Raw genomic sequence first — 18,944 nt, forward strand, 5'->3', positions numbered from 1 at the left:
CAGACCGGTCTCATGGCGGGACTGTAGCGCAGCTCAACATTGCTGACAAGGATGAGTAGCCAATCCTCTAATCATCCTCCCCTAATCCACATGGGCAGACATCCTCCAAGCTGCAGACTGGACCACTGTTGTTGTTTACCAGGAAAAGATCAGCGAGGGACCCTCTAATTCACACTTGAAGCACGGCGCAGGTGTAATAACATCAAAATGAGCAGATTTCCTACCTGAGGGAAAGAAATAGGCATTAAAATGAATTTACAGAGAACAGATTTGCTTCCTCGTTGCGCTGCTGTTTACTCACATTAATGATTAAAATTTCCATCTGCATCTCAGGCCTGTATCTCCGAAATGTCTCTCGAATGCTGTTAGGAGTTTGTAAAAGGAGCTCTTTTCTGTTTCCCTGGTTGGGATTTGAAATGCTTTTACAATAAATTATACATCACCCACTACAATCAATTATGAGGTCTTCACATGACACTAGCATTGTCATATGTATTTCTCTAGACTGTGACATCACATGTTGGCAGTTGCAGAGCTTGAACGCACAACCTTTTGACTCCAGGAGGCTCCATGTTACCACCAGTCCATCTTGACTCGTGTGATATTACATTCAGTGATGTTTGCTTGAGGTGCAGGCAGAATTATTTTTGATAAGTTTGGTGGAGAGGGCTTATTTAAGTGCAGAGGGAGCAGAGAGAGAGAGAGAGAGAGAGAGAGAGAGAGAGAGAGAGAAAGTGGTGCGTTGCCATGGTGATCAGATTCAAAGAGCAAGTCGGTGGTTGGAGTTACATGACAGGATTTAGCTTTTCCGTGGAAAGAATTCAGTTCCACTGCTGAGATAAAGAGGCTCAGCAGTAATGTGTAATTATTACCTTCCTAGCATGGCACACAACACCCATCACCATTACATTTATGGGCCTTTGAAGGGCCTGCTGAATGTGCCACTGTAAATGATGTAGGGTTGATTTACAGCACTCAGCTATCAACTGGGAGAGCAAAGATGACTAGGAGACATTTCAGTTTCCTTTGTCAGTTCTTTGTGTGGGTATGACTGTGTGTATGTGTCAGCCATTGTTGGTGCTCCATTACTCCACACAATATCCTCTGTCAAATCTCTATTGACTTACACAGGGTCTTCTGCCAGCTTTCCACTCACCATCACAGGCTGTTGATAAGATCCTTCATGAATGAATGTTTCCCAGATCTGCCTGCTCTACAGTATTTTGCACTAGTATTATAGTGGAGGTCACAGAGAGGTAATTCCAAAAAGCAGCTCAGTCTTAAGCCCGGGACACACAGGGCCGAAAATCGGCCGTTGAACAGTCTGGCGAGGTCAGTGACTCAAATCTGTTCGGTGTGTCCTGTGCCGTCATCAGTCTGGAGGGCTGTCGCCGTTCATTTTCACTGACCTGACGTGTTCAGTCGGCGGCAGGGCAGTCGGGACTCACCCGGAAATAGGGAGTGGAATGAGGTGACTAGAGCCTCTCAAAATCTGACGAAAATCTTTTAAACTGACCTTTGTTGATCTGAAATGAAAAAATGCTTAAAATGTTTTCAGAAACATGTTTCAGTGAACTATTTTAGTACAATATGAGATCGTATTCTGAACGGCCGCCATGACAGTCTGGCTTTGAATTTCCGGAGAAAACAAACCCATGTGATGCATTTGTCCAATCAGCTGCCGGTTTTCATTTTTTGGGCAACAATACAGATTAGCGCCGCCTGCTGTTATGGAGACGTATTAGGTCTCGTCTCTTTGGTGTGTTCTGTGGCACTTTTGGACCAACACGGGGAGACTGATCATTTCGACTGGCTTTTCTGTTGACGGTCTGGCTGGTGTGTCCTGGCTTTTAGGTTATTCTCCTTTGGCCTTTACGTGGTGAAGAAGTGCTACCTCATGCTTCCTGGGCCACTTGTTTTCTCTCTCTCTCTCTCTCTCTCTCTCTCTCTCTCTCTCTTTCTCTGTAATTCAGGCCATACAAACAAACACAGAGAAGGCTGGCCTCACTGTGTTTGCAGAGCAAATGGCAGGGGGGAAAGCAGCTTTGGTAAAAATAGCTGCAGCCCTGGACTGCGGACTGGACACAGCAAATCCCGATGAGGAAGGAAGTAGTTAAAGTGCAGGGCAGTCCGACCGAGGTAGCCAGAGTCACTCGAGGTCTCTGGGCAGCTCCTGCTCTGTGGTTATGGTCTGTTGTCTTCATATGAGCCCCATCTGAGAACTACCAGCAGCTTCACACAGCAGGAAGCAGAGTCTCCTAAAGAGTAGTCTTGCATGTCCAGCTCTATTTCCACAGTGCTGTGGAGTAAGGTCTGGCTACACCACAGATACATTCTGGGATAGGAGAAAGAAACGCTCTGTTTTGTTTACATTTCTTTAAACCAATCACAACGGTCTTGGACGGTGCTAAGCTCTGGACGCAGCAACGGTGGTTCTGCTAAATAGTCTCAGGAAGGAACTTGTTTTGGTGGAACATTTTCACCCTGCAATAGAAAACACCCTATTTATTATTATAATTATTATTATTATTGTTATTGTTATTATTATTATTATTATTATTATTATTATTATATTAATTGACATTTTCAGCGTGCAGCTTGCTAGCTCGAAGTTTGTTGTTGTTTCTCGCAGGGTTTGAGAATGCCCAAAAAATAGTTGAACTTAAAGGGAATTAAGTTTTCTAGTTTAATTCATTGCACTCAGACATTTTGTCACTACAGCTTTGCTTTATTTTGGTAACTTATTTTAGTACATTTCTTTAGTCAAGGACAGGCCTAGCAGGCGTCCACAGTCCCACCTGGATAGCACAGCGCTGAAGGAGAGATGTATCATCCATGTGGTCCCTCCGTCTGTCTCTCTCTGGGTCTCAGAGCTCCAGCTCCTGGCTGAAGTGGAGGCGGCGAGCTCATTCGAGCATATTGTCTGGCCACAGCCGTGAAGATATTGATCTCAGAGCGAGTGGGAGGAATGAGGAAGTAGTCCTGATACATCAGCACATTGTTGTTGTTTGTTTGTATCAGGCAAAACATGAAATAGAAAGAACGTGTGACAGGAAGTGCACAGAGCTTAATATCAGTCGTGCTAGGCTTGCACACAGCCAGAGAACCTTTGCTCTACTCCAGATATGACGTGGCTGTGGTCGGACTCCTATTTGCCATTCACAATTTTAGCTGTGAAGCTATTCACTTGTCTTAGTCATATTCGATAGTGATAAATGTATATGCATAAGATGTCAGATGAAATCCTAGCAACAAGTGCCTTTTTTAAGTGAGGTTCCCCTTTCATCCCTGGGCACTATGGGTAATTTATTAAAGCAATATCTCTTTAAATATATTAAATATAGTGCTTAAGTATAGTAATAGTAATACAGTATTTTTCAAATGATGTAATGCAATACAAATCTATGGCATCAACACTGATGATAAGTGTACCTGAATGGGAGTAGCTGTTAAAGACACCAAATGAAAGCTCAAGCGAGTCTTGTCAGCACACTGATGTGATATGTAACATAAGTTTAACATTAGGGGCCCTTTTTAACGATCTGAAACGCAAGTGTGAAACGCCAAACGCAAGTAGCTTTGTGGGCGGGATGCGGCAAAGTAACAAATGCCCGTCTTGGCCGGGTGACGATGTTGCTGCTGCCTCTCGGGCGCATCTCCTCAAGTATGGAGAGGATTGCTGCAGCCATGGAGCGTGGGCCTCCAAACGCACCACCTGTTGTGCCCCTTCCTCCTCCCCCCACTCCATCTCCATCCACCCGCTCCATCAGGAGCGCATCGCGCATTACACTGACCAGATTCCGCCGGAGTGTCCAATCCCACCGTAGTTCAACATCACATCTCCTTAATTCCTCTAATATTTCCTCATTTATGTCATCAACACATCCATGATTCATGGAAATGTGTAAAACACAACAAGCCACAAAGAATGCTGCGACTTTTTGAGGACTGTACTGTAAAGTGCCTCCTGATCTATCCAAATCCATTTTCAGTAATATTTTCCTTTGTAATTATGTATGGTTTGCAAAAATGGAAACTGCTGCATCTATTTAGATGAGAGAAGTGTATGCGCGTTGTGCACACGCTACATTATGGCCAAGCATGCGCCCCTAAAATAGCATCTGAATAACGCGCCACTGACTTTAGACCAGGTTTTTCCTGGTCAGTGGTGGAATTGTTTTCTGAAACTGCAGAATAGCACAAAGTAACGTTTGCGCTGGAACACGCCTCCTCTTTTCGCTGAACCGCCCCCTGGAGCGCAAATACATTCCCTAATTTACCGACGTGCGTCTGTGGAGGGAAAAGTCCGCTGTGCGTCGGGTGCAAAATAGGAACGATACATGCGTCGGTGTACAAAGGCAATTGCGCTGAGTGCAAGATAGGGCCTTAGGAGATGTTTGCTCGTTCATTTCCCTCTTTAATCTGTATATAACAAGGGTGTTGAATATAAAAATGTACGACTCACAGGAAGCTTTATTTCCTAGCCTTAGAGTATGCAGAGGGAAACTTGTTGAGCAACTGGAGTGCTGTTTACCCAGGTGTTTTACTTTGAAATCTATATTTATCTAGCTTTATGCATTTCCAAAAACTGTAGTATCAAGGTAATGAGATACAGTGCCTCTTCATTACCCCCCAAATCGCCCCTGGAGCGTACGCTGCATCGCTCTGGAGCGCTGAGTGGAGTGGGACAAATATAGAGACCAAACAGGAGATATGTTTGCGCTCTTATTTGTCGTGTCTGCAGAGAAGAGGATAGTGTGTGTAGTGTGATCAGGATGCTCCTGCAGCTGAGTTACAGTACGTGGGCCCTCAGGGCCAGCTGGGGCACAGAAACGAGTCCTCTGCAGGGCCTTCCATCCTGGAAGAATTGAGACATTTAGCGTCCACCTTACAGTGGTAATCTGCAAGATTCTTGTTGTGTTGATTTTGGCTATGTCTTTGCAGCACTGCGGCTAGTGCTGTGGTGTTTTTGCGCTCAAATTCCCAGAAATAACTTGGCATTCAAACAGTGTGTCCAGTACTGCAGGTTTGGTGTTGTGTTGTTTTTTTGTGTTTGGGATTTTCTGTTGATGAAGTTTGACTGTTTGAAGTTTTTCTAATAACTACACATTTCTTCTTGCGTATATACTAAACAAACTCCAGTTGCTTCTGCCAGTAAAGTAACAAGCATCTCTGCATGACACTGAATGCTTCTTACATAAGTAAAGCTTTTTATGAACCTAGTACAGATTGATATTATTCATGACTATATCATTCAGCAAGAAAGCAGCATCTGGATATGTTGCAGATTATTACTCTAACTCCTGGGACAGAACAGTTCCTACTGAACTTCTCCACATTATCTTCATTAGGATCTGACTCAGGATCTGACCTGGAGCAGAGGTGTCAAGCAGCAGGCCCAGCCTCCAAAACACTGCTCCTTTAAAGGTCCCATGACATGGTGCTCTTTGGATGCTTTTATATAGACCTTAGTGGTCTCCTAATACTGTATCTGAAGTCTCTTTTATATAGACCTTAGTGGTCCCCTAATACTGTATCTGAAGTCTCTTTTATATGGACCTTAGTGGTCCCCTAATACTGTATCTGAAGTCTCTTTTATATGGACCTTAGTGGTCCTCTAATACTGTATCTGAAGTCTCTTTTATATAGGCCTTAGTGGTCCCCTAATACTGTATCTGAAGTCTCTTTTATATAGCCCTTAGTGGTCCCCTAATACTGTATCTGAAGTCTCTTTTATATAGACCTTAGTGGTCCCCTAATACTGTATCTGAAGTCTCTTTTATATAGACCTTAGTGGTCCCCTAATACTGTATCTGAAGTCTCTTTTATATTGACCTTAGTGGTCCCCTAATACTGTATCTGAAGTCTCTTTTATATAGACCTTAGTGGTCCCCTAATACTGTATCTGAAGTCTCTTTTATATGGACCTTAGTGGTCCTCTAATACTGTATCTGAAGTCTCTTTTATATAGACCTTAGTGGTCCCCTAATACTGTATCTGAAGTCTCTTTTATATGGACCTTAGTGGTCCTCTAATACTGTATCTGAAGTCTCTTTTATATAGGCCTTAGTGGTCCCCTAATACTGTATCTGAAGTCTCTTTTATATAGACCTTAGTGGTCCCCTAATACTGTATCTGAAGTCTCTTTTATATAGGCCTTAGTGGTCCCCTAATACTGTATCTGAAGTCTCTTTTATATAGACCTTAGTGGTCCCCTAATACTGTATCTGAAGTCTCTTTTATATAGCCCTTAGTGGTCCCCTAATACTGTATCTGACGTCTCTTTTATATAGACCTTAGTGGTCCCCTAATACTGTATCTGAAGTCTCTTTCATATAGGCCTTAGTGGTCCCCTAATACTGTATCTGAAGTCTCTTTTATATAGACTTTAGTGGTCCCCTGTATCTGAAGTCTCTTTTATATAGGCCTTAGTGGTCCCCTAATACTGTATCTGAAGTCTCTTTTATATAGACCTTAGTGGTCCCCTAATACTGTATCTGACGTCTCTTTTATATAGACCTTAGTGGTCCCCTAATACTGTATCTGAAGTCTCTTTTATATAGGCCTTAGTGGTCCCCTAATACTGTATCTGAAGTCTCTTTTATATAGACCTTAGTGGTCCCCTAATACTGTATCTGAAGACTCTTTTATATAGCCCTTAGTGGTCCCCTAATACTGTATCTGACGTCTCTTTTATATAGACCTTAGTGGTCCCCTAATACTGTATCTGAAGACTCTTTTATATAGACCTTAGTGGTCCCCTAATACTGTATCTGAAGTCTCTTTTATATAGACCTTAGTGGTCCCCTAATACTGTATCTGAAGTCTCTTTTATATAGACCTTAGTGGTCCCCTAATACTGTATCTGAAGTCTCTTTTATATAGGCCTTAGTGGTCCCCTAATACTATATACGCGGCTCTCTTTTATATAGACCTTAGTGGTCCCCTAATACTGTATCTTAAGTCTCTTTTATATAGACCTTAGTGGTCCCCTAATACTGTATCTGAAGTCTCTTTTATATAGACCTTAGTGGTCCCCTAATACTGTATCTGAAGTCTCTTTTATATAGACCTTAGTGGTCCCATAATACTGTATCTAAAGTCTCTTTCATATAGGCCTTAGTGGTCCCCTAATACTGTATCTGAAGTCTCTTTTATATAGACCTTAGTGGTCCCATAATACTGTATCTAAAGTCTCTTTCATATAGACCTTAGTGGTCCCCTAATACTGTATCTGAAGTCTCTTTTATATAGGCCTTAGTGGTCCCCTAATACTGTATCTGAAGTCTCTTTTATATAGACCTTAGTGGTCCCCTAATACTGTATCTGAAGTCTCTTTCCCGAAATTCAGCCTTGGTGCAGAATTCCAGCCACTAGAGCCAGTCCCACCATGAGCTTTCCTTAGGATGTGCCATTTCTGTGTCTGTAGCTATTGAGGAGGAGAGAGGGGGGGCAAGGTGGATGGTGGGGGTGTGGCCTTGACCAACTGCCACTTTGCTCATTTGAAAGCCATGATGTCTCTCTCTCATGGGTGGGCCAAATTCTCTGGGCGGGCAAAGCAGAGAAAGGGGAGGTAACCTTGCTCCTTGTGACCTCATAAGGAGAAGATTCCTGATTGGTCCATCTGAGCTTTCATTTTCTCAAAGGCAGAGCAGTATACCCAGGGCTCGGTTTACACCTATCACCATTTCAAGCCAATTGGGGACCATAGGCAGGCTGGGGGAACGCATATTAATGTTAAAAAACCTCATAAAGTGAAATTTTCATGCCATGGGACTTTTATTTTCTGTTGTGTGTTGTTTGTTTGTGTGTGTGTTTTGTATTTGTTAGTATTTTTACAGCCTATTTTTCATGCCTCCTACTATATTAACATTTTACAAAAGACGCCAGCAGTCAGAAGATCAGACAGATTGTATCCATAGAACAGGAATTGAATGAAAACATCCTTCAGCAGGTGAAAATGATCATCTCACATGTTTGACTGAATTTTTTTACCTGTCCTTTGTATCCATCCTTTATTTTTTAATAGTGCTTGGTGTCAGGGCTGAGGTCCAGCACAGCGCTGGTTTCCCTCCCCCCATCTGCAGCCTAATGACCCAGAGAAAGACAGTGACTGAGGATACGGATGAGGAATGAAGAGAGAAAGAAATGTGAATCAGAACAGTGTGGTGTGAATTTATGACCAGTGTTGAAGCGTACTATATTTAGCCGTCCCCTGCGTACTGGTGACTGGTAGATGAGGGGGAGAAAGAAACCATCACAAGGTCGCAGTGTCTCCTTCCCCTTGTTTTTCTAGCCTGGTTTGGCCAAAGATTCCATCAGACCCTGTCGGGGGAAAGCTCCCACCTCTGTAAGCGCAGTGCATGATGGTACACAAGCAATCTAATCACAAACAGAGTCATCTCCCTCTCTGCTTTAGATGAAGCTGGCAGCTCGTACTGATGTTTGATAGCTGTCCTGCTCCTCTTTGAGGCTGGAGTTGTCATGCCCTGGAAAAGGAGCGAGAGGCGAGTGTGGCCTTGAAAGCCGGCTCATTATTTATTCATGTGTCTGCATGCAGATGTCGCGCTGAGATGAGAAAGAGGGCTCCTGGCGGCGCAGAGGGCTGCACTTCTAATGAGGAAACTCAAGCCATTTTCTCTCTCCAGGATAGATTGACATGTAGATGTGTTCTTCATTGAGGAGTCATTTTGATTCTGTCAAGAGTAGGCATGTTGCTTTATCCCCCAGAGGAGGGGGGGCACAGAGCTGAGCCACCTCTGCTGCAGCTGTGCTCTAGTCCTCTGAGCCAGGTAGAGTGGGAGTGCTTCTCTTTCTCCTCTCTTCCTCCATTGTTTGACTTCCTGCGCTCCTGAGAGGCAGCCACAGGAAAGGAAAGAGAGGGGAGAAGGAGAGCTGGCTGTCTTCCTCTGGCTCTTTGTTAAGCCTCCACTGCTTCCCTCGCCGCCTACAGCTACAGATCCCTGGTGCACACAGATACCGCTGGGGTGGATCTGCCTATGATGAGCTTATCGTAAGGTTTGCCATCACCTGAGGGAGAGAGGCGCTAAACTGCCAAACTGAGAACAAGAGAATAAACACATACACCCTTGATATGGTGTCATATCAGTGAAGAAATGCCACACAGCTTTCTTTCAGTTTTGCTCTTCACCGCCTAATCACTGCTGCATTTATTCCACTAATTCTTTTGTTCTGCAGCCTGTGAAGGCGGTGTAGATATTCATGCCCCCAGAAATCACCTGACACTGATTTGGATCAGGTTGACAAGTCACTGCCCCCCTCAATCTGTCATACTGGCTCCTTTCCAGGCACTAAGGGACAGATGGAGAGGGACTCTTTTCTTGGATCACCTTTTCCCCTCTGCTTGAGAATGTGCTACATGTTAAATGTGATGTGGAGAGCGCTGAAGGCTCACTGAGTCCTGCTCTGGGAGGCTGGGACACAGCGCTCTTCTGCCACCTAGTGGTCAAGTGTAGTAACTGCCCTACAGTTAGAAGGCATGATGTATCGACTCACCTTGTAGATTCTCCTCTGTGTACCTGGTAGATTTAGCCATAATCCATCATTAATCTCCCTCATTAAATCACACAGGGGATGTTTATTGAGCCAATCCGACAAGTCAGTGATGTTTTGTTGTTGTGTGTTTTGAAAATAAGATATTAATAATGTCAAAGGGACTGCAGCTCCAAAGTATGGAGAATTAAGCCTAGACTTCCAAAGTGTTTGATTATGATCAATTAATAAACTAATAAAGCAAGTCTAAGACTTCCTACTAAATCCACTCTTTTGACTTAGTAAATGATATGTACAGTCATTTTATTATACGATGAAATGATTGTGGTCCCAATCTGTAGTGTTCATGACAACAGGCAACATTCTTTGAAAAACAGAAAATCCAGAAATTCTGTCCCAGAGTTCAAGGCCCCACCCCATATCCAGACACATTATGCTGCAAAAGAAGTTAGTGAAGTGTAGTCATAAGTTGTTTTAAAAAAAAAACTCTATCTCTGCAGAAATATTAAATCCTGTGTATTTTAAGGCAGATTTAAAGACATTGGTGGGTATCTCTTGAAAACCCACCATGTGTAATTTCTGTGCATATTTATAATGCAACCTCCACAACAGTCCCAAAACACAACCAGGAGGCAGCTACTGAAGGCGGCACAATGACAGATGGAGTGTTGAGTTGCTCTTTAAATTGTGATTTTATAAACCCAAAGTAAAAAATGCACACCCATTGTCACTTATTTAAGTGTAATATAATATAATATATTATATGAGCCCCTCCCTCGGGTCTGTGTGGCTGTTTGATTGACTCTTCTTCACTCTGTCTCCAACATTCATCCCTATCATTCTTATTTACTCTTTCAACCTGAGCACAGGTCTAATCAGCCAAAATAACTGAAAACACCTTTACATTTTAAAATGGCAAAATTGGTTTTACGAAGGCTTTTACTAATTTGCCTTTTTCCGTTTCTGTGTCCTCATGTGTCAGATTCCATCTCACAATTCATCTGTATTCCGCTCTATCATTTACAAGTTGGCAAATGTAATCATTTTTTTTTCTTCGAGTTCAACAATGCATCCTTAATTTAATTGATCAATTGTGTTCATAAATTAAAATGAATGATGAATTAATTAATGTTCAATAAAATATGAATGAAAATGTATTTGTTTTATACATAATGTCTGTTTTCTTTTCCTCCTGCCCCAGGTGAAGCTGCCTTTCCCTGTAGATCAAATCACGAATCTTCCACGGAACGACTTCCAAATGTTGGTGAAAATGCACAAACTGACCTCGGAGCAGCTGGAGTTTATCCATGACGTGAGGCGGCGGAGTAAGAACCGCATCGCAGCGCAGCGCTGCCGCAAGAGGAAGCTCGACTGCATCATGAACCTGGAGTGTGAGATCAGAAAACTGGTGAGTCCGCTGTTTCCACCAACACTGTCCCCAGCTGTCACCGCATGCTAGATGCTAGATCGGATCTGCTAGACCTGTTGAAGCCACAGGACTTATTCTGCCTTATTCTGCCTCGTATTGGTTTTCCCTGGTATTCTGACACTAACCCTAACCAATCCCCGCTCCTAATGCCTAAACCTAACTATGTCCACCATTCTAGCAGATCTACCATCAAACACCCTCTCACCAGGAATAACCGTTAGCTCCACCACCTGAGCAATACTGCTGCTCCATTCTCTCAGCACCGCCACGCGTCACAGTGCCCTCTGGTGGCCATGCTAGGTGAACAGAGCAGTGTGGGGGGTGGTGAAGCTCGGGTTCAATCTGCAGGAAACTGTGATGGGTTTGAAACTTAAAGTGTTGATTTCTTGTGTCAGCCTTCAGAAATAACAATAAAAAAGCACTCACGGACTGGCCGGCTCCAGCTGAATGGGTGGTGATGGCGCAGTGGATATGACACGTGCCTTTGGTGTGGGAGATCTGCGTTCAATTCCCACTGTGATACATCCACCAATGTGTCTCTGAGCAACACGCTTAACCCCTAGTTGCTCCAGAGGTGTGCAGCAATTCTAAGTCACTTAGGATAAAAGCGTCAGCTAAATGACATGTAATGTATGCAGGGAGAAAGACTTTTATGATGCAACAGGGGGACAATCATTACCAACCTGATAACTGATAATACAGCTGACTTTTTGATAATAACATGAGATGTTAGCACAGTATACGAAAGAGACATTAAAGTATGAATTGATATTTTTTCTGTCAACAACAGTCAGGTGCCTGTATGAACAGTTTTCCTGCTGTATTCATTCCCCCGTTTATACTGGCCTTTAAAAGATCCCTTCCCAATGCAAAGTGATGGGGGATAAATACAGTCTTTGTTTGGTGTGTGTGTGTGTGTTTGTGTGTGTGTGTGTGTGTGTGTGTGTGTGTGTGTGTGTGTGTGTGTGTGTGTGTGTGTGTGTGTGTGTGCGTGCAGGTGTGTGAGAAGGAGAAGCTGCTGACAGAGAGGAACCAGCTGAAGGCGTGTATGGGTGAGCTGTGGGAGAACTTCTCCTGCCTGTCCCAGGAGGTCTGCCGGGACGTCCAACTGAGCCCAGAGCAGGTCCAGTCTCTACACCACTACTGCCCCGTGCAGCGGCCCGCCAACTCCACTGCCAGCATCACCGCTGGCCACGAGACCAGGCCCCCCCCCAGCCCCGCCACAATTAACACCACCACCAGCATCGACCTCACCGGCCACTCCGGATCGGCCACGCCCGAGCCCAGCTTCCACGGCTCCCCCGGCCCCTCGGAGAGCGAGCCCGACTCGGCCGTCAGGAACGGGGCAGACGGAGATATGGACGGCCGAGACACCAGCTTGTACACAAAGTCAGGGCTGGAGAAATCCAACCAGACGGTAACGGTGGACTTCTGCCAGGAAATGACTGACAAATGTACGACTGATGAGCAGCCGAGGAAAGACTGTACTCAGTAGTCTTGTTGTTTTATTATTATTATTATTTAATGTTACTCTTCTGACAAACCCTCTCTCGGGGTGTCTGAGACGTTCAGCCTCCGCCAGTGTTCACTGAAAAACAAGCTTTGTTTGTATTTATGTCTTTTTGTGCTGTTCTTTTTTTTTTTTGAGCGGTTGACACTAAAGTTGTCTTAACAGCAGCAATACTGTTCTCCAGGTATTCTCCTCTTATCATGACAGAGTGGGAACTTCTCACCAAACACTTCGATGGTGCTATTCTCACCCCGACAGCAACCTCTCTGCACTGGAGACTCTGGTCTTCATGTGTCACACATCACGACTCCAAGTTGAACCTCATCGGACCTAAACAGCAGCTCTCTGTCTCTCTGTTCCTGCCTTTCCCTCTCACATTTGTTCTTCTCTTCTTCCCACTCTGTCTCTATCAATCTTCTCTACCTCTTTCTGTCTCACTCTCTGTCTCTCTGTCTGTCTGTGGTTCGCCTCTCGCTAAATGGAAGTGGCCCTTTTCGTCACAGCAATTCAAACTCAGGAAAAGAAATCCTCTGAATGTTCAACCTAATTCATGAAAAATGAGAATACAGCTTCTGTACACGAGGAAGTTACGATGCAGTTAGACTGTAAAATGTTCATATGCAAAAAATGTCTTCAAGCGTCTGGCATCTGTATTTCTGTACAGGAGAACTTTGTACAGGCTGTAACCGAAAAACATTCCTCCTTTGCCTTCCTCAGCACTGAACTGAAAGGAAAGAAAGGTTTTTGCAGGCGGTTAAATGGCTATTTTTTATTTCCCACTCATCAGCAATACCATTGTATTTGGATGTTGTAAAGGTGACTTTCAAGTGCTTGTTTGGCAGAAATGTATATAGTACGGAGCATGATGACTGTAACAGTGATTTTGTACAGGTAGAGGCATAGATGTTTCTTTTTCACGGGGTTATATCAAGCACCTTTTTGCTAAGGGAAAATCTTTGCTTTGCTGTTTCCTGTCCTGCCTAACGAATGCGCCCCATCACGGTGAGTGTTCTTAAACTCAGGAAATCAGCTCGATACACATTTGACACACACATACAGTACATACAGACACATGCGTCAACACACGTGTAAAATATTGAGCCCCATGCATGTATAAAAAGTTAGACATTTAAGACGCGTTTTTACGTGAGGCTCAGGCCAGCTCCTCTCCTCTCCTCTCTAAATGTGAAAAAAAGTTCTGCATTGTGTTTTTTGGAGGAAATGTTATTTTGTATCAGTATTTGAAGACGATATTTGTGTCCACTCTGGCAGACATGCTTTGGGTTTCTTCACTGTTGCTGTTCAGAGATAGCAAAAAGCACAGCCGACATATATGTGACAGATACTTTCATTTGTTTTTCAAATTGATCCTGAAAGAAATGAACACCTATTGAGAAACTGAAAAAAATATTGACTTAAATCAGGCACTTTGTTCCCGGCCCCAAGCGCTCCGAGCCATTTAGCACTTCAATAAGGGTCTTTGTCCTTGCTTCAGACCCCTCAAATGTCTCAGACTGGAGCACTTACATTGGCACTTCAAGAGGAAACAATCTTATTGATATGATTATATAAATATACAATTACAAATATCTCCATAAATAAAGTGTATCTGAAGCCTCCACATAAAAGAAGCTACTGTTTGAGAGTGTTCACACCTTATGTTTGTATTTCTTTAAGAATTGAATAAGCTAATTCAGAGTTCATTTAATGTGAAAGCAGTGTTTGTGTTGTCCAAATAATTGAGTAACAATCATATAAGATAGTAATCCGTTTGCCCTAATTGTTTGAACATCCTTCTTTGTGATGTGCATGCATGCTGTCTACAGCTATAGGCCTAGTTAGTTTGTCTAGCTTCTGTTTACCTCGTAGCGTTCTCTCTGGAGCAGTCTGATTTCAAAATGAGATTTTTGTATGTATGAACAGGAAAGACAAGCTGAATTATCTCAACGCTCACTAGAGGCAGGCTATAAGTCCAACCAGGGTCGAGCTCTAGCACAAAGGTTGAGTTTAATTGAAATGTGAAGCTTTATTCGTTGATTCTTTAAAGCCCCAATCCAAGATGGCGATCCCTGTTAGCCTAATAAAGAGCTGAAGTCTCTGGTAATGTCTCCGGTAGGCAGCTTACTATCTGCACTCTAAGACAAGCTCATTTTCACTACAGTACATGCTATAAAAAAGAAAACCCTTCTGTATTAAAAAGAAAAAAGGCTTTCATATGTATATGGGGAATTATAATGTTAAAGAAATGCTATTTTGGGGGTTAAAACTTGAGTTGGACACCCTCTCCTGGTTTGCTAATGTAACTGCTGCCACAAAGCTCCACCCTTTTTGATGACATCATACTTTAAAGGTAGTCTGACAAAATAGTCATATTTAAGGGAGGTTCAGCTGAAGTGAAATTTAAAAAACACAATTCAAAGTCACACATTACATTTGTAATATTGTATTTCCAACAAAAGTAGACCAGCAACTTAACCATGTTGCCTTTAATGAAGACCATTTACTTAGTTCTAATCACAAAGGGTTCAAACCTGTGCTGTAGTGAATCCTCCTTTAGCTTAGAATACAGTGACAGTGAGCCGCATATGTGGGTCATTTTGTTAACACAGTGTTGTATAACGTTTTGAAAATGACTACATTTTAATTCTTGACAAATCTATTTTTGGCCAAATAAGTCTGGTTTTGGGGCTTTAAAGTTTGGTGAAATGTTCTCCCCCTGACTTTAACTGATGTAAATTTTAGATGTAGTTTAAACTATGAGACAGAGTAAGTGTATTTTATAAACCTGTCTTTAAACTTTTAAAAGGTACATAGACCCATTCATGCACACACACACACACATATACAGTATATATTCATACGACACACACACACACACACACAGCACGTTGTGGCACAGCCTGAGTGCGCAGCAGTAGTGGTTCTTCATCGACTGGTGTGGTTTTTCGTGTTTTCGGCCCTTTATCCTGTTGCTCTTTTCATTCTTTCCTGCATATTTCCTGCAGCAGAGCAGTATTTACCCATGTGGAGATTCTACCAGGTCCAAGCCAGAAAAACAGTGGAACCATCTGCATTACAAAAGCTTCTTTTCTGCAAACGTTATGCAACTCATTTTCTGGTTATGTACTTTTTGTTTGTTGCATTGGACTTCTGACTTTATGTTTGGAGAAAATACATTTGTGAAGTTTGTGTTAAAACTATTGTGACAAAGGCCTCTGGGTTTCTCCTCAGATATCCTAATAATCCTACAATGATCACATTTTTGTTTTTGCATAGCAGATTTTATACCAATCAAATGACGATAATTCAACTTAAACGCTTAGATTCCTGTAAAGAAGACAAAGAGGTGATAGAGTAAACAGAGGACTCTGATTGGTCAGAGTAGAGTTACAGGCATCCTCAGCTGCAACGGGGAGATGAGTTCATGTCAGCATCTACAACATTTCCCCGGTTGTTTAAGGGGTCAGTTCAAGTTAAAAAATATATATAAGAGAAAAAAAAGTTCTCCCTTATATCTTGTGGGATCTAGTCATGTGGACAGTTTGGGTTTTATTGGTCCAGGTTTTGGGATATCTGTCTGTTGAGATTTCTGCCTCCACTCTAGACAGTGGAGGATTTCCTTTGTGGTGTATCACTAAAGAAATGCAATATTAATTTGCAGAAGTTGTGTCCTGTTACTCGGATAGTCACATTGCTGTGAACAGTATTTTGTTTTTAGACAATCTCAAAACTTTGGTGAATAAAACCCAAATTATATGCATGGCTAGAGACCACTAAAGGGAAGTGAAAACATATTGCTTTTGCCATTTGGGTGAACTGACCCTTTAGTGTCTCAGGGTGCCAAGCATTTGAACCTGCTCTCTATATCACGACGAAGCAGATTTATTTTTACTTGCTTTGTTTGAGAGTCAAACCAAACGTCCCTTAAAAATGATTAGTTAATATTACTTAGAGCTGCAGAACAATAATTAAACAAAACATTGATATATTATCACTTGAAAACGTTTTAATGGCTTACAATTTTAGCGCATGGAGCAGACACAGAGCAACAGCATTGATTTGGTTCCACTATGTTCCCCAGCTAGTCTCTAACTTTGTATCTGTGTCATCAGCAGCTAGCACACAAAGCTGCCTGCTGCTGGAAAAGAGATTGACGAGAACAGAGATTTCTGGTTGGAAACCAAAATAATGAGCTAAACGAGGCTAATAAGATGAACATTACACAGTGTTCATATAAAATATTGATTAGTGCGGCTTTAAGTGATGTAACAGTAATAATAAGCATGAGCACCTAAAATGAATTTCAATACGAGGAATCCTCCAGGTTACTTTTGGGGTTTTGGCCATTAGAGCAGGTTGCTGTTGCTGTTGCTGTTGCTGTAACTGATTGCTCGTACCTTTTTGCTGTGTATTTGTCTTGTTCAGTTAAACATTTTTGTTGCTGCTTCTCTGAAACAAACACTGGCTTTTCAACTCCAAAGGTTGTTCTATGAAAAAATATGAACAAAAACATGCCTTTCTCACAGATTGCTCAACTTTATTGAAAAAAGAAATCTGGTGTCCTGGTGGAATGCGCAGGCTGAGATCATTGAGTAAAATATAAAAATGGAAAATGTTTACAAATGGATGTCATTTCATGTTTGATCAGATTTTGCCATGTAAAAATTACTCGGTTCAATTGTACTGGTCTTTGTGTTGTTTAAAGAGACACCTTGTCTTTAATCCAGCTTTTGGGATGGGTCACATGGATACAAGTGCACCTCCGATATTTGCCTTAGAACTTGCAGAGGCCATAGTTCACATTCAAGTGAAGTGAGTGTATGCAGGGGCCTGGGCCCCCATCCCTGAGTCACCAGTGCAGACTTTCTCACACTTATCTACCTGTGAAATCCTTCATACCTCTCATAACTGGTCAATGACTGTATCAGCAAACTGCATCAGGTGTTTTTTCTACATGCTTTTTACACAGATTATATGGATTATTGTATTAGTAGATTTTGGTGCATCCTTTTTAATGTAATAGCTCTTAAGCTTGTAGTTCAGTTGTTTTTTTCTTTCATTTTTCTAGATGACTGTTTTGTGTTAATATTGTCAATTGGAAATAGCTGTTATTTGCTTATTCTCTACTAAGAGTTCTTACCTTTATCATTTTTAAATGCTACATGACCCTAATTAATTAAAATGACTTAATAACCATTGTAAATATGGTATTGTGCAAACCCCATTTTCATTCATTTCAATTGCTAGTGTTAAATAAATGATTTTTGTCTAGACACCATTTCTCTTTATGAAATAAAGAAATATGCATATCATTGTTGTGTTTTGTGGATGTTTTTACAAAAACCTTGTTGGTCGGTATGAAAGCTGCATTAGTTTGGCATTTCTGGGGCAGCAGAGCAAACTTGCGCTATTTCTGCAGTTAAATCTAAATCTGGAGATGTTTTTACAGCAACTGTAGATATTGTGAGAAGTCATAGTATAGAGTGTTGAAAAAAACAATTCTAAAAACGTCATAGTATTTGTCGGGGGAAAAAAAAGATAAAAAAAAAAGTCATAGTATAGTAAGTTGAAAACAAAATGATAAAAAAGTCATAGTATATTAAAGGTGCTCTAAGTGATGTGACGCATTTTAGGCTACAACATTTTTCGTCCCATACAGCAAACATCTCCTCACTATCTGCTAGCTGCCTGTCCCCTGAACACACTGTAAAAACACACTGTAAAAAACATCTTCTCACTATCTGCTAGCTGCCTGTCCCCTGAACACACTGTAAAAAACATCTCCTCACTATCTGCTGTTCAGGGGACAGGCAGCTAGCAGATAGTGAGGAGATGTTTGTTGTATGTAACGAAAAATGTTGTAGCCTAAAAAACGCGTCACATCACTTAGAGCACCTTTAATTCGAAAGATGTATTTAAAAAAGTCATAGTGTATTATGTAAAAAAAAGTCATGATAGAGTATGATGAAAGGTAATACCACTCATCAGGAAAGTTTGGCCCCTCTGCTGACAGAACGCTCATGTATCTACCATTTTTCTCCTCTTCCTCTTCTCCATTCACTGCTTCTTTTTCTCTCCTCTGGCCAATAGCTCAGTGAGATCAGCCCTTCCCTTCAGATCCAAGAATTGCAAGATCAAGTCCCCAGAGTTACAAATTGACCATCTTATACCTCATCAGGCATTGTACTGTGGACATCTTCTCTGCATATCTTAGATGTTTATTAGCATCAACACACCTGTCTGATATGATAGCTCATTAGTTTGTGTTCTGAGATCGAGCTCCTGGCGTTGCAAGATGATCATACATATATCTAATCCGGCACTGTGCTGTGAACAACTGCCCTGAAGATTTTAAATGTGTCTCTGCATTAACACACCTGATTCAGATTAACAATTTGAATCATTAACAAAAAAGTCATGATAGAGTATGGTTTAACAGATAATAGAGCATCATGTTGAAGAAGAGTACGTTGATAGAGTATGTCAAAACAT

General features: G+C 42.0%; 1 protein-coding gene across 3 annotated transcripts in view; it reads left to right on the top strand.

Annotated features, from left to right (window-relative positions):
- Window positions 1-17,762, top strand: part of bach2b (BTB and CNC homology 1, basic leucine zipper transcription factor 2b) — a 102,110-nt gene extending 84,348 nt beyond the window's left edge. For all 3 annotated transcript variants that reach the window (XM_039781809.1, XM_039781808.1, XM_039781810.1), the window contains exons 4-5: window positions 10,715-10,921; window positions 11,940-17,762. In XM_039781809.1, the coding sequence (XP_039637743.1) occupies window positions 10,715-10,921; window positions 11,940-12,437 (705 nt within the window). In that variant the 3' untranslated portion in view covers window positions 12,438-17,762. The remainder of the gene's footprint in view (window positions 1-10,714; window positions 10,922-11,939) is intronic.
- Window positions 17,763-18,944: the final 1,182 nt, after the last annotated feature.

The sequence above is a fragment of the Perca fluviatilis genome, chromosome 18 (assembly GCF_010015445.1).
Source record: "Perca fluviatilis chromosome 18, GENO_Pfluv_1.0, whole genome shotgun sequence".
Classification (NCBI taxonomy): domain Eukaryota; kingdom Metazoa; phylum Chordata; class Actinopteri; order Perciformes; family Percidae; genus Perca; species Perca fluviatilis.